We start from the raw sequence: 17158 nt of genomic DNA, 5'->3' as shown, positions 1-17158 counted from the left end.
ACAAAGTGCGTAGGTTCTCAGACCAGCCTACAGAAGCCCTATTTAACTCATAATGTACTGGACATTATACACACACACACACACACGCATACACATGCTAGCGCGCAGATGTGTGTGTGTGTGTGTGTGTGTGTAACTGTACCAATAGCATATAACACTGAATCTAACCACCATGTGCAACAGTGTTTCAGGTGGCGGGGTGGGAATGTATTCAGAGTTCCACAGAACCAAGAAATGAATGTTACCTCCTCTCCTCCTTCAGCGATGAGATGGGGGGATGCCCTCTTCTCCACCTTTCTTCCAGCTGTCTGGAAGTTTCAAGTTATTGGAGGTGGCTCCTATGATCTAAGGTAGGGAGTCTGGGGTGAGGGGCAGGGACTGGTGCTCTTATTGGTTACAGGTAAGGAACCAAGTTGGGGTTGAATTCTGGAGGACACTTTATTGCCTCTCAGCTCTCTATCAGATTCTTTCTTTTCTTTCTAAGGCTCAAGAAATTAACTTGTCACCTTGCCTTCCACAACAGCCTGGTGGTGCTTCCAAGCAGAGATTTTCTCCCTCCCTACTCACTTTAGAAGAGAACTAAATCTTTAGAGAATTTCTATGGAGTTTCGATGCAAGTAACAATAGGAAAGCAGACAAGACATCAAAGGACTGCTTTCTAGGCACTGCCCTCCTCCTTTTTTCATCTAGATGCTACAGGGAAGATGGTCATAGATAGGTAGGAATGATTTCCTGATCCCTTCAGACACTAGTGCCCTCCCTCCTAAAATTCATTTTGTATATGTGTGTGTGTGTGTGCGCACGCGCACGTGCACATATACATGTACACATAATATGTATATATTATATATAATGTTTTTCCTATTAGGGAAAGGGGAAAAGGAAAGTGAACAAGTAGTAAGTTCCTACTATGTGCCAGGTACTCTGCACTAAGTTCTCCACAAATGTTATTTTATTTGATCCTCACAACAACCCTAAGAAGTAGGTACTATTATTATCCCCATTTCTGAGTTAAGGAAACAGAGGTGGAGTTTAAACGGCTTGCCCAGGGTCACAGCACTAGTCAGTGCTGGAGGTTGGATTTGAACTTATTTCTTCCTGCCTCGAGGCTTAGCATGCTAGCTGTCCCTATTAGAATACCACTCATTGAGTACAAGGGGTCTTTGTATCCCCAATACTTAGCACAGTACCTGGCACATAGTAGGCACTTAAAATTGCTTTTTGATCAACTAATAGATTTTACAGAAAATATGAAAGTCACTTCTACACAGCTAGCTTCTGGAATAAAGCCAGGTTCAGGCTATCCTGGAGTTCTGTCAGAGTGACAAATCTAGGGTAAAACCATCCTTCCAATCCCTCAGGCTTCGACTCCAGAAGATAGCTTCAGCTCCTCACTATCTCTCATCCCCCATATCCAGTCTGCTGCCGACGCCTGTGGATTTTACCTTTGCACCATCTCTGGGACACCCCTGCTTCTCTCCTCTGATGCAGCCATCACTTGGGAGCAGGCCCTCATCATCTCACCCTCAGACTACAGCAATAGCCTGCTGGTGGGTCAGCCTGCCTCAAGTCTCTCCCTGACCCAATCCACCTTCCGTTTAGCCACCAAACTGATTTTCCTAAGGTGAAGATCTGACCACATCACCCTTCTACTCAGTAAACTCCAATGGCTCCCTATCGCCTCCAGGATAAAATACAAAATCCTCTGTTTGGCATTCAAAGCCCTTCATAACCTATGCCCCTCATATCTTTCTAGCCTTCATGTACCTTACTCCCCATGAGGTACTCTTCAATGCAGTGACACTGTCCTCTTTGCTGTTCCATGAACCAGACACTCTCTCATCAGGCATTCTTTGGCTGTCCTCTGTAACTAGAAGGCTCTCCTTCCTCATCTCCACCTATTGGCTACCCTGGCTACCTTCAAGTCCAAACTAACATCCCATCTTCTAGATCTAGAATCCAGAGAAGCCTTTTCTGACCCCTCTTACACACACACACACACACACACGCACACACACACACACGCACACACACACACGCGCGCACACACACACGCGCGCACACACACACACGCACACACACACACAGTCAGCCCGAGCACTCATCTGCCTGGGTGAAAGGGCTAAAGCATTTACCATGATGCTCTTGTACATGTTGCCATTGCTGTCCTCTATGCTGATCCGGATGATGCAGGTGTCTTCATTTTGTTGATTGTAAACTGGAGACAGCACCGTGGAGGTAATGGATGTGACTGAGATGGAGCGTTTGTGGTTCTTCGGGTTGTTGTTGGTGCCCGGCGGGGAGGAAAGGGGGTTCGTGAAAGATGACAACCCTGAGGAAGTTGTATCCATAGAATGGATAGAGGAGCAAGACGAGGAGGATTCGGAGAGCTAAAAAGGAAAATGAGAACCTTGAGCAGAAGCTTTTCACTGCTCCCAGAGGAGAGAAGGGACAGACACATAACCATATTATACCTCATACCCCATACATAGCTTCTTTTCTGGTAGAGGAAACCCCGGTTTTAGAAGGAATGTCAGCATCTTTGTTCTTGGACTAATTATTCCACATCTGTGAATTGTGTCCTACCTAGTATGGCAAGATTTTCCTTCCATCTGTAAAATGAGGGAGTCAGACTAGAATCTATGACTGACTTTATTCTTCAGTAAGAACCCCCTGAAAGACTTCCAACCCTGTGCTCATTGCTTGGACAGACTTCTCTCAGATCATTCTGGCAGAGATAAGATTTCTGCTCAAGCAGCATGGATCTGAGGACCTCTAAGCTCCTTCTGGACTGGCAGATGGTATGATTAAGAGATGATCTCCTAGGCCTCTTCTGCCTTTAGGACTCATTTCAGGAGTTTCCAGCTACTCTTCCAGAGAATAACCAGCAGATGGCACCAAAGACAAGAAATAGCAAATTTTGGACTCAAGTCAGACACTCACAGACAGCACTAGAAAGCTATCTTAAAACTATTTAGTTCAACCCTCTCTATAACCAACTTCATATTAATTACCTTGAACTTAAAGAATTCCACTTTTTATTTCATATCTTAACTACCTAATTTTCTTTGTCATATTTGCAGGCAAGGACTACATCTTATCTCCATAACATTCATCATAGTGTCCTGAATAAAGTCAGTGCTTAATATACAGCTTTCAATCACAATAATGTTATTTTCTCCTTTAAAAATAGAACCCTATATTGTCATTAAAATATGATCGCACTAAGACAATGATAATGAATCATAATAACACTATTGGGCACTGAACTTGACATAAGAAGGTTTGACTTCGAATTATGATTCTGATACTAGACATGTGATCTTAAACAAGTCACAACATTCTCTTTGACTCAGTTTCCTTATTTGTAAAATACAAACACTTTTCCTACCAAATTCATGGGATTGTTGAGGGAAAGTGCTTTATAAACTGTAAAGCACTCTATAGAATGTTGACTTTCTACACTCCAAATTCTGTTATAACAGAATACAAGCTCCTCAAGGATACAGGACAATTAATTTTTGTCTTTGTATCCTCAATGCCTGGCACATATATAATGCAAATAATTAGCTAATAAATGTGTGTTAAATGAATGAGTGTCCATAATAGGTTCTCTACTAAAGTTCTACTCTGATGTTTCATCAAGGTTGCAAGCCATGATCTCAAAGTATACCCAGAATTGCAGGCTGGAGTCAAACCAAATATTTTGTGGAAGTAAATAAGGTCTGGGCAAGAACTGTGGGGAAAAGATGCCCAAATAGTGGGAGATGAGCACAGAGGAGGTCATGTTACACATTGAAGGGAACAGAAAAAACCATCAGGAAATTGTCAGGGGATTACAGTTTTTTCCAGCTGAAATGTTATCTTCCTTTAGCCACTGCATGGCTGCTACACCCCTTACTCATTTAGTCACATCTACTGTGGACTTGGATAGTACTGAAATTCATTTAGTCCTCATTTAATGATTCAGAAAGCCTAACAAGGTCTGCCTCATACAGTGCCTCAGACCATGAATCACTCTGAATATTAATTCTCATTGTACAGTCTTGTAGCTACTTTGCTATAGGCTCATCCATAATGACTCTATAAGATAATCTGGAAATTATTTTTAAAAGATTAACAATATTAATCAGTTCTCTTTTACTTATTATTTGCATTTTTCTCAAAACAATGAGAATGTATAATGGGTCCAAAAAATCTTGTTGTTTAGCTTTTGGTCATTTGGATACAGACAAATGGAAATTTACTACATGTCTTCCTTCTATGAGTTTTTGCAGCATTTCTACTTAAGTGAGACAACTGTATCAATAAGTTCTACTGCTTTATTTGTTGTCTTGCATGTTGGATGGGAGTCACTGATCGGTTATTGTAGCTGTATCCCAATAATGCTGTATTGCTTTCTGGAATACTCTTAACACTGTATTTGTATATTGGTCTGTAGATGTATAATCTTAGCAGGATGATTTTGCTTATAATATAATCCACTCAGTGATTTATTGCTGTTAATAATATTAGTATTTAAAAACTAGCATATGTAAAGTGCTTTAAGGTTTACACAATGCTTTAATACATATTATCTTATCTGATCCTCACAATTACCCTGGGAACTACGTGCTATTATCATCCCCATCCTACAGATGAAGAAACTGACAAAGACATAAATTATATCACTTACCTATGGTGATACATTAGGTAAGGCTGGATTTGAACTCAGGTCTTCCTGATTCCAGGTCCAATGGCTCTATCTACTGTGCCACCTAGCTGCCTTACAAGTTACCATCTATTCTCTGAACTTGTCATTAGCCCATTGCTCCATTATAATGACCTTGGGATGATTTTATGAGTTACTTAATCTTGAATTGCTATAATAAACTATTCGCAGCAAATTGGGCTGGCTTTAGCCATAAGACTGACTTATTGTGATACATCCAGATCTGTGATTATGTTGGTCAGGTCCTCCCTCTACTAATCAAAGTTGAAACCCATGTATGATTTGGTAGACAAGCTTGAAGAAGTGCTGTGGTCAAAAAATCCATCATTCTGCAGCTATCCTGGTAGCAAACCTCTCTGAATTTAGTTACGCTGATCCTCAGATGACAAATATCCAATCTACTTCAGTCTTGTCCCTGAAATTTTTCCAGCTTGGTTGGACCTATCATGGTTTACACTCCACTGGCACAACCTTAGAAAGTCCAAACAAGAGAAGGCACTGAAGTGGGATGTTAGTGGAGAGTTGGACTGGCCTCCTTTAACAAATGTAATCCTGGCCACGGTGAAGCAAATAGGAATCAGAGTCCATTTTAATCCACATGTGAATTTGATGCTGGGTCTATTTGTAAATTTTCTTCTGGATAGTAATCTTTGCAAATTCTAGTGTTGTTAAACTGTGGTCAGACAGGCTGGGTAGTAACCAAAGTATGAATAATCCATCAGTTTTACCATCAGGGAGCAATGTAAATTGTTGATGTTAACCATGCCTCCTCCATCCTCTTCAGAAAGAGAGCTGTCCTTCCTATGATGGCTTCTGGGTGATGCACAGACTATTTTGTTATTAACACTCTTTGTTCTACGCCAATACAAACACACCAAGTATCTCAAGGTGAGTTTTCACGTTTTTTTCACTGTGAGATGAACAGTTTCTTATACAGAGATAAAGATATAAAATTGTTGACCACACCTGTGATTTCTCTCTACCAATGCAGACAAGCAACTGTTTTACAATTTAGAGAAGTCTTAGAGAACTGTTAGGGTGTTCTAAGAGTATAAGTGACTTAGCCAGGGTCACATGGCCATGAGGTATCAGTGCGCTAGGGATGGGGCTTGAGCTCAGGTTTACCTAATGGAGGCCAGCCCTGGATCTTCCAAGTAATAATAGCTCTCAGATATAGCCAGATATAGATAAAGACATACACAGACACAAACAGAGATATAGATCTTCGTAGGACTGTTGCTGTAGCCAGGAGCTTGGCTTTCAGTTGATTGTTTTTCTAATTTCTCATCTATATAACCATCCTGCTTTCTTTCACAATCAAACACACTTTTTATTTCACTACTTAGGGACAATGCAATTGATTTTTATGATCTGTCCTAGTTCTTTATTCTTTAACTCTTGTATTAACATGCGTGTGTGTGTGTGTAATATACATTCACAAACAAAAAGGCTTTTTTTTTTATCATTTTCAATAGTTTATAAAGCCATGTCTTGGTGTCTCCAAATTCTCCAGGTAAAACAAATGGCAAATGAGGTGTGCTGCCATATTCATCCTTACAGCCAACTAGTTTTCAGATAAAGTGGTTCAGTTCCCAACAGAATCAGAAGAGAACACACCCTGAACCAGTCTTTGTTTTCTAAGAGTAGCACTTAGTTTCACAATCTTTTCCCTCCTTCATAAGATAGCAGAATGTATTACATTTATCAGTCATGTGATATGCCTCAATAAAGATTGTGATCTATGGGGAGGGAGGTTAAATCTTCAAATCTACAAGATCTCCAGCAACTACAAATTGGAGGCTAAAGTAAACAGTAGCTTGCATCTGTGCCAAACTTTGACTGTTGTGTCCTCTCGATAATACTGAGGCATGTTTCATTGTTCGTATTTTAGAGACAAGAGGCAGCATGACATAGAGGACACAGAGCTATCCTTGGAGCCAAGAAGACCTGAAGTCAAGTCTGGCCTCTCCTGTGTTCTGGCTTTGTGACTTTAAGCAATTCACTTAACTTCTTTGTGCTCTAGGGAACTCCACAAGACTCTATGTTGCAGGAGAAGGAAGTTCATCTAGCTATATCAATGAAATCCCAGGTCTGGTCCTTATCCCCTTTGGAGATGGGGAAAGTAAGACCCAGAAAGAATCAATGGCTTGCCCAAAGTCATATAGCTAACACTTGTGTTAGAAGATGGACCAGATTCCAAGCTTTCCTATTGTTTATTACTCCCTTATCTTCCTTTTTCCTTCCTCTTAACTTGTTCATTTCCCTATAAGTTCATCTATGTGTTTAGGATTTTAGTGTTAGACAAAAACACAACACATGAAATTTTAAGTTTTTCCCTTTCAACCGTCCAGTTCTGTGGATCCTTTCTTTTCCTTTTCTTCCTTCTCCTCCTCCCATTTTTCTAACATCACTTGAATGTGCCTTTCTTCTCTGTAACTGATCACAGTCAGTTGGTTCACATACCACTAAATGATCTTTATTAGAGTTATTGCCTTTGGGTAACCTACACAAGACAATGATATTTGACGACCACTAACTTCTAGGAGCTGACTCCAACGAAGCTGCTTTCCTACTACAAAAAACTTTGTAATTCAACTAGATCTTAGATGCTGGGATCATGGTAAGTGACTAGACCTAGACTCTAAGCTTTGATTCTAAGCTCTTATCAGACTAATCGCTGTCTAGTAAGTTCTAAACCCTCATTGGAAATTCAACAAATGAACTTCAGAGTTATAAACAAATTACTAAATAGCAAGATCTAGAATGAATCTGTAAGTGTGAATTACAAATGTATTTGACAGTATGCTCCATGAAGGCAGAAAGGATGTTTTTATCTTCTTTGTATTCATCACAGCACCTAACACAGTAGGTAGGTACATAATGAATATTCCCCAAATGGTAGCTGAATAAATAGCAATGAAGGCTTCTTGGAATAAAGAGCTCCGGACATAAGGGGATCAAGTATTCTTGTGTCCAAAGAAGTACAAGAAGGATGGGTAAAGCGTTCAAACCCATGCCTTGTAAGGCTAAGTTAAGGAAAATGGGCATGTATGGCCTGCAGAAGAGAAGACTTAGGGAAAGACATGATAGCGATCTTCAAATATTTGAAGAGCTATCAAGTGGAAGAGAGAATGAACTTGTCCAGCTTAGCCTCCAAAAATTGAACTAAAAAGAATGAGTGGAATGTGCAAGAAAGCAGAGTTTGGATCAACACAAGGAGAAAGTATTCAACAATTAGAAATGGCCAAAGGGCAGCTAGGTGGTACAGTGAGTAGAGCACTGGCCCTGAAGTCAGGAGGACCTGAGTTCAAATGCAGCCTTAGACACTTGACACACTTACTAGCTATGTGACCTTGGGCAAGTTACTTAACCCCAATTGCCCTGCCTTCCCCCCTCCAAAAAAAAAAAAAGAAATGGCCAATAGTGGGATGATCTGCCTTGAGACCTCTGCCTTGAGACTGTAGGTTTCTTACCAATGGCATTCTTCAAATGAAGGTTATATGAGCACTCATTAGAAATGTTGGAAATGAGATCCAGTCTTTGGATAGGAGTTCAATTTAATTTCGCAAATGTTTATTAAGTGTCTACTATATGAAAGGCACTGTGCTAGATTCTGGTGAGGCAAATATGAAAAATAGCCAGGTCTCTACCCTAAAGGAGCTAACAGACTATTAGAGGGACTCCAAAATGTATATAAGTAAGGATGAGGTGGAAAATGATGGTAGAAAAAGAAGGGGGGAATTACAGAAGGCTACAGGGAAGGTACGAAAACTCACCTGAGCTTTGGTAGAAAAGAATGATTTTAACTGCCAGAGATGAGGACAAAATACATTCTAGGACAGTATGAATGGAAGAGGTAGGAGACCGTAGAACAAGAATGGGGGGAAAGCCAGCAGTTTAGGTAGAATGTAGAGGCGCACCAAGGGTAATAGAATGAAATAAGGCTTGAAGGATAGACTGATGCCAGATTGTGACTCATGTTAAATGATGGGTTACATTGTTTGCAATTTTATCCCCTAGGTCATGGAGAACCACTGAGGTTCCTGATGACATGAGTGATGTAATCAGATCTACAAATTAGAAAGATTATTTTAGCAGCTACTGATTGGATAGATTGGAAGACAGGGGGAATTGGAAGCAGAAAAACCCATTCAGAGGGCTACTACCAGGAGTCAGGCTAAAGGTTTAGACTTCACTAAGGTACTGAAGTAGTGTGGGCAGTATGAATGGAGATGTTATACAGGTGGAATTGATAAGACTTGGCAACTATTGAGATGTAGGTGTTGAGGAAGAATGAAGAGGCAAAGATGATTTTAAGATTTCACATCTAGGTGCCTGGGAAGATGATGGTGCCACTGACAAATTATAGAGAAGTCAGGGGAAGGAAAGGAGCAGGTTTGGGAGACAGCTAGATAGCATCTAAGATGAGTACTTTCCTAATTTAAGTCTATGGTTCTGTCAAAGCGATGGAACCAGAGTTGCTAAAGAAATAATACATTATTCTGCTTTTATTTACTTGAATAAAAACATGTTTTTTTATTGTTTAGCTGTAAGGGAGAGACAACAGCTAACAAGTATCTCAAGAGATTGAACTGAGGTCATTCTGACTACAAGTATCCAACACTCGAAGCCAAGTAAGGTAGATGAAGTACAAAAACTTTAAAGATTAATGAATATATACAAAGTAGACAGATAACATTGCATTCAGGATAGACCCATTGAGTTTCAAGTCAGGAATTTTTGAAGAATCATGTAAAATATTAAGGGAAAATTCATTATATCAAGTTATATAAGCAGGCTACAACAGGCTTTTCATTGTTCTTCCCAGAGGCGTCGAATTTCCCATAGTTCTTCAGAAAAGTAATGTCCAAGCTTCTAGAAACATAACATAATAACAGACCTAGGATCAATAGGCCCAGAAACCTGATTTTGTAGTTCTATTTATATTGTTACAAGATATTGTCTCCCAGTCAACCAACTGTAGATGTGGAGAGAGTCAATTACTGACACTAGGCCCATGTGGATAAAAAATACATTGGTTAGACTCGATCTAGATTGCTGAATGCCATACTCCAGATGTAGTTTGACTAGGTCAGAAGTCAGTGATGATTATGGAATGATTAGCTCTTCTGATGTTATTTCACGGCATTGTCTAGGTATTGAACAAAAACAGAATGGGTTTCTTCAACAAGTGGTGTGTTACACTTCACTGAAGGTCTCCAAGGGGATTCTAGATAGATAATGACTTGTATAGGGAGTTTCTATTCACCACGGGTGTAACTAAATAACCCCTGGGGACTTTTCCGACTCCAAGATGATCTGAGAATTGTTGTTCAGTCATGTCTGACTCTTCATGACTCTTTAGGGGATTTTCTTGGCAAGGATTTTGGTTTGCTGTTTCCTTCTCCAGTGGATTAGGCAAACTGAGGTTAAATGACTTCCTTAGGCTCACATAGCTAGTGAATGTAGGAAGCCAGATTTGGACTCAGGTCTCCCTGACGCCAGGCCCAGCATTCTATCCACTGAGCCACCTCACTGCCTCCAATGTGAGAACAGAATCAGAGATTTACAGATTTGGAAAGAACATCAGGTCTTCTAGTTCAGCCTCCATCCCAATAATGAATCGTGTCTATGTTGTCCCTGACAAGTGGTAAGCTAGCCTCCAGTTTTAAACCTAGACACAAGGAGGCAAATATCCCTTACTGGAGGCCTTCAGTTACAGGCTGGATGACCATTGGTTAAGATTTTTAAGGTAGAATTCATTTTTTCCCTGTGACGATGTCCCTTCCAACTCTGGGATTCTTTGCTTCTATAAAATAAGCCCAATTTTATTCAGTTCACTCTTTGTAGCCATTATGCAACCCAAGAGAAAGAGAACCAAGGTATGAAATGCAATTTGAGCTCCTTAATTGACCCTTACAACTATTGGGACATTTGAAGTCCTGAAAATTGTAATATGATGCTTCACTTTGACCTCTCTCTGATTCTCTTTCTCCAAGCAAACCCTTTCTAAACATTTCCTAGAGTAATTCATGTTAAAGGGCCCTGGCTTGAAAGGTTCCTTCATCTATATAGTGCCTTTAGCCAAAAACATGTAGCAACATTTCCAAGGTAACATGACCAAATACACCTGTTGGCTGCCTTCAGATTTATTGCTTTAAGGAAAAGTTTAGATAGACTTGACTGTGAGGCGAAGTTGAACCCTCTCTGCTTTCACCCCTTCTTCAAAGTGTACTCCTTCCCTGGCGCCTTTGAAAAGTCTCGGCTTTGCCAGATAGTGAAGCTGACAACGGACATTCCTCCTATAGCAAATGTCACATCTGGTTAGAAATGGCAGGAAGGGAGATACCTTTTTCTGTGGCTCATCCGGTGTGTCCACAGGCGTGATACAGCCCTCCTCAGCTTCTGAGGGGTTTGACTCGCATGATGACACGCTGACTGAGTCCATGCTTTCTCCGGAGCTCCCACTAGGAGTTGATTTAGGCTGCTCTTTGGTCGGTGTGCTGCTGTTGATCACCTCTGAGCCCAAAAACAGACTGGGGAAAGAAAGAAAGAAAGAAAAAAATACTGGGATTGGGACTGTTACAAAGACGAAACCCAATAGTGAATAAATAGGATTTGTTGGTTCCTTGGATCTTAGGTCCCTGATGTTGTCTTAATCTTGTGTGGTCTGATACTCTTGGTGTATGAAAGGATTTGCTGTAGAGTCTATGCAAAAATTCAGTAAATAAATGCCTTAGGCTATATTATTTTCAGCTTGGGGAAGGAACAGATTTGGTATTTTTCCAGATCAGTGGTTCTCAAATTTTTTCAAGCCAGGGACCTCTTCAGAAGGACTTTTGTCCTCATATACCTCTTTCTCTGTCTACTTCCCACTGTTAAATAAACACTGCCAGAATAAATGGGAAGAATACCATTGCTCTAGATGAAATAGCCAAGAGGGTATGCATGTTTTATATTAAAGAAAGGCCACAAGTATAAATTCTTGGCCTTAGAGGCAAAACTTCAAAGTCCCCTTTCTCCCCACACCCATCTCCCAGGAATACGTTTTCCATATCCCCTGCAGGGGCACCTCCTTTCATGGGCCTCCAAATCCTGCAGGGATACATGGAGAGTAGCTACACCTAAAATCAAAATTCATGCCAGACACAAAGTGCAGACACCATCATATTATAAACATTCACACAAGAGCCAGATCCATGAATCACCAGGAGAAACCTTCTAGAAATACCAAAATAGAAAAAACCATACTGAAAGTTTTCAGCCATCCTGAAAACTCATAATCTCTAATTTACATAGAATGAAAAGCTTTCAAAATATAGAGACTCAGTGAAAGAAATTAAAACCATGTTAGAACATGAAAAAGCATATACATGTCTGTCAACAAGTATTTATTAAGCACTTACTCTGTGCCACACGCTGTACTAAGCACTAAGAATACAAATCAAGGCACAAACAGTTCCCATCCTCAAGGAGTTCACATTCTAATGGAGGAGGGAGGACAAACATGAAAACACCCAGGATATATTAAGAGATCACGGAAGGCATTATGAACTGGGAAGACTGGGAAAGGCCTCTTAAAGAAGGCAGGCTGAGTCTTACAAGCCAGAAAATCAAGAGACAGAGCATTCCATGCAAAGGCATGGACATGGGAGATGGGAGGGTTATCTTTGAGGAACTGCAAGTAGGTGAGTGAAGCTCAATTGTAAAGTGTGTGGAGAAGAGTAGAAGGGAGGAAGACTGGAAGAACAGAAAGCACCTGGTTTTGAGGTGCTTTAAGTGAGGACTGGTGGTGCCCGTGCCATTTTTTAAGAATTAGAAAATCTTTCAACGATGTATATATACCCTTTGGTCCAGTGATACTGATCCTAGGCCTATATCCCAAAAAGATCAAAGGAAGAGGAAAAGGACCCACATGTACAAAATATTTATGGCGGCAAAGAACTAGCAATTTGTTGGAGCAAAGAACTAGAAACCAAGGAGGCATCTTTCAATTGGAAAATGGTATATAAATGCAATGAAATATTATTGGGCAACAAGAAATTACAAACGGGATGGTCTCAGGAAAACTTTGGAAAACCTGATGCAGGGTAAAATGGGCAAAAGCAGAACAATTTATAGAAAAACAATAATACAAAGGAAAAGGCATTTGAGAGGCTTAATCCAGACCAATGGAATGACCAACCAAGACTCCAGATGAGCTGCGATGCAGTGTGCTGCCCGCCTCCAGGCTGAGCAATGATAGATTCAATATGCAGAATGAGGCATACATTTTGGAGATGGCCAATTTGGGAATTAATTAAACAGTTCTGTTTTTCTTTTTTATTTTTTTTTATGGGGAAGGGTGAATGGGAGGAAAGATGGTCTTGGGTTCTCCCTTCCCCCTCCTACCCCAAAAATAACAGAAGGTCAAAAGAAATTACACATAAGTAGGAGAGCTTTAAAAATTACATGTTGAATTTCTGTGTACTTAAAAAGGAAAGCAAACTATGCATAATAGAGATTCTTTCCATTCTACACTGTTTATAGAAATGCTCATGTTATTCAATATTTGTTAAATTCATACTGAATTTTTAAATAAGAATCACTGGAGTCTCCAAAGACTTCATCCTCTATGGAAAGGTGAATTATGCCTCCAAAATAAGCACTCTGACTCTTCCACAGAAGGATTCACAGGCTTTCCATTTCTCCCAGTTTTTCTGAGGCACATTAAAGGGGAGGCAAGTTGTAGGCTTATAAAAAATGTTAATAGGATCATATAATCTTGTGAACCTATAGGAAAGGTGAAGTTGTCCAAACACGCATGAACACATATACATTCAACTCGGTGAGGTAAGAGATGATATCATCTCCTTCTCTAAGCAACCTGCCAGACCTAACATTGTATTGTCTATGAAGTCCCTAGGTACCAACTCCTAATTCCACTGAGACCAGCTGAGTTTCATTCATTCATTCATTGAACACATATTTACTCAGTGCCTACTATGTGCAGGACATTGTGCTAGGCACCATTTCTCATGTAGGTGTTTGTGCCTGTCCTTCATTTCTCAGCCCAGCCCTGGGAGAATACCCTTTATTTACCAGATCACAGGATCATGGATTTAGACATACATTTAGAGATCATCTAGTCCAAGACTCATTTTACAGATGACAAAACTGAATCCCAAAGATCTCAAGGGACTTGCCCAAGGTCATACTTGTAAGAAGTAGCAGAGCCAGCATTTCTACCCAAGTTCTCTGACTTTTAATGCTCATACCACTCTACAATTTTCATTCAGAATAAAGTGACTTAGAATTTCGGTGTTTAACATAACAATGGCAATACAACTACTGCTGCTGTCGCTGCTGCTGCTACTACTGAGAATAAACAGGTTGAAAATTTACAGGAATACTTTTCAAATAAATAGACCTCATTTCACAAAGTAATAATAAAAAGCCGATTGCAGATATATACCTCCTGGATTTGTCAAATATAACTGAAAGTAGTTTATCTCTGGAAAAAGTCTATGAAATAGCTGACCCAATAGTGCAATAAGCAGAAGTCCATGAGTGATATCCACGTGAATTCAACGAGTACCACGTGGACAAAGATGCATCAAACAAACGGTGGCATCAGGCCAATTTGTTTCTAGAAGCACAAACATTTATGATGGTGAATCAACATCTGTGACTGATTGCAGACTTAGCAATAATGTGGTGGAAACTCAATCAATGGATCACCTAAGGTTATAAAAGTTTAGCATCTACCAGAAATCTACACATAATCAAGGATCTAGGATTTCCATTAGAAGAGCACCATCATTTGTAAACAGATGCTATATCAATATACTGTAAACATAAATCCAAAAATATTTTTGAGAATTCAACAAATAAATTGGATTGAATTGGGCGTCACTGCAAAAAAAAAGCCTATTGCCTACAATAATGACCCATAAAAATTTAATGACAATGCTTTTAATAGATGTTTCAGTATTGAAAGCTCATAATCTCCAAATTACATGGAATCAAAATGTTTCAAAGCAGAGGTCTAGGGGAAGAAATTCAAACCATTTGGGAACAGAATAAAGTACTTATCATTCCTACTGTCTCATCTGCTCCTGGAGGTGTCCCAAAGATACTTTCAATACATCCATAGAACATGAACATCTATCTCAATGTTCTTATTCAATTGCAAAAGGCAGTCATTTACCACCTGTTAAACAATCTGCAGAATATTAAATAGGAAAGAATAAAAGCAAAAGAGTGACATCCTCAGACAATTTCTGAGTTTCATCAGAAAAGATGGGAACAAAATAAGAACAACCACCATGATGCAAACAGAGATGATAAAAATTGTGTGACACATCATTACAGTGTATGAATGTGCCAAAAACCTAGCAAGACATGACCTGGGGGCTAAGATTATCGTCAGAAATTCCCAATCTTTCATAGCCCAGCATACAACAAATAACTATACTACAAACACAGATCTCAGAATGCCCTTGAGAACCCAACTAGTTAAATGCATAGGAACTAAAGCAATATCCCAGACCAAACTGTTGCCACTACCACAGTTCCACTCCACAGGGGCATGTCAATGGAACATTGCCTGAGTGGTGCTCTTCCTGCTCCCTAAGTATACATCTGTCACTGAGAAAGATCAGCCTCTGGAAGCATCACCACTGATCCAGCAACACCTAAGAACCACATTTCTCATAGATGTCACCGTATGAAAAACTCACAATCTCCAACATGCATGTAACTAAAAGCTTTCCAAATACAGAGACTTAGCAAAAGAAATGAAATTAACACAGGATGAGGTATATGTCATTCCCATAATTCTGTCTGCTACAGGAGCTGTACTGGGGATGCATTCAGTGAGCCTTAGAAGAGCAGCTCACATCCAAATATTATTCAACTACAAAAAGCAATTACTTTATCCACCTTGGCAATAATCCACAGAATACTGAATGCAACAGAAGAATAGCAGGTGGGTGATTTGTCACAGAACCATTTATAGCTGAACTTCTCATTTCTCACCAGGAGGCAGGCCAGACTCCTCTATCATGCCTCAGAAAACTCTCCATCCTTAGAATTCATACTTCAGAAGTACCCACAGATCCTGGGGCCCCTCCCTCTAATTGGAGGGCTCCTCCCAGAATGTCCATTTAAGGAGGGCACCCAGGGAACCATCTCTTTATTTTTTTTTTGCATTTCTCACCAGGCTGCAATCCAGAATGATCCGTGCTAGGTACCTTCTCCCTCCATCCAAACAAACACCACCTCCTTCCAGTTTTCAACTTCCTGTCATGTCCTGTCTTCTTCCACAAGAATTTAAGTTTCTTGAAGGCAGGGACCATCTTTTTGCATGTATTTGCATTCCCAGCATTTAGCAAAGTGACTGGCACACAGTAAGCACTTAATAAATGATTATGGGCTATTTGTCTAAACTCCATTGAACAAGATAAAAAAATTTCAAAATGAGATTAATACTAATAAAAGTTCATATTAATATGCTATATTTTGGAGTCAGGAAACTAGAGTTAAATGCCTACTGATGTTTACGAGTTGCATGACCTTGGACAAGGCATTTAACATCTCTGAGAGTCAACTCCTTTATCTGTAGAGTGATGCTAATAATATTTGTACTAGTGACCTCTGAGAGCTCTTGTGGAAAAGGTAATAAATGCATGTGAGCTATTATTCTTTGCATTACAGTGTAGCCCTTTGCTACCATTCACTGGTGGATCAGCACACCTCACACAGCAGGGCTACAATAGAATTCTAGGAAGTCTGAGCCAGAAGGGACCTTAGAAGCACCTAATCCAACCCCTCATTTTACAACAGTATCAGAGAAACTCTCAGGTGGGAAGGGTTCCATGATGAGTGGCTATCTGGTGATTGGAGGGGAAAGAGTGGAAGCATTTCTAATAGTAAGAGTGATGATAGTGATGATGATGATGGTGATGATGATGATGGTGAAGGTGATGGTGATGATGGTGAGGTGATGATGGTGAGGTGATGATGATGGTAATAACTAACTTTTACATAGCGCTTACTACGTGCCAGGAACTTTTACAATTATTCTCTCATTTGATCCTCCCAATAGCCCTGGGAGGGACGTAAGCATGAAAATAAATACAACAGTCAGAAAAGAAAAGAAACTATATAGAAAATGTAGTAAGCCTAGCAGAGCCTAGGACTTTTTCTTTAATATCTAGCTAGTATTTATAGAGCACTTTAAGGTTTGCAATGCACTTTATAAATATCACCTCATTCGATCGTCATAACAATCTTGGGAGGCAAGTGCCACTGTTATCTCTATTTTACAGATGAGGAAACTGAGGCACACAGCAGTTATACAACGTACTCAGGGTCACCCAGCTACTGTTTGAGGCTGCATTTGAATTCAGATCTTTCTGACTCCAGATTTAGCGCTCTATCCACTGAGCCACCTAGCTGATTACT

General features: G+C 40.0%; 1 protein-coding gene across 2 annotated transcripts in view; it reads right to left on the bottom strand.

The window, feature by feature from the left end:
* Positions 1-17158, bottom strand: part of RGL1 (ral guanine nucleotide dissociation stimulator like 1) — a 156905-nt gene that overhangs the window by 8030 nt on the left and 131717 nt on the right. For both annotated transcript variants that reach the window (XM_036755958.1, XM_036755959.1), the window contains 2 exons: positions 11061-11247; positions 2136-2390 (listed from right to left, as the gene is read on the bottom strand). In XM_036755958.1, coding sequence (XP_036611853.1) covers positions 2136-2390; positions 11061-11247 — 442 coding nt within the window. The remainder of the gene's footprint in view (positions 1-2135; positions 2391-11060; positions 11248-17158) is intronic.

This window comes from Trichosurus vulpecula, chromosome 4 (genome assembly GCF_011100635.1).
Source record: "Trichosurus vulpecula isolate mTriVul1 chromosome 4, mTriVul1.pri, whole genome shotgun sequence".
NCBI lineage: Eukaryota > Metazoa > Chordata > Mammalia > Diprotodontia > Phalangeridae > Trichosurus > Trichosurus vulpecula.
This window is presented reverse-complemented; position numbering and strand designations above follow the sequence as displayed.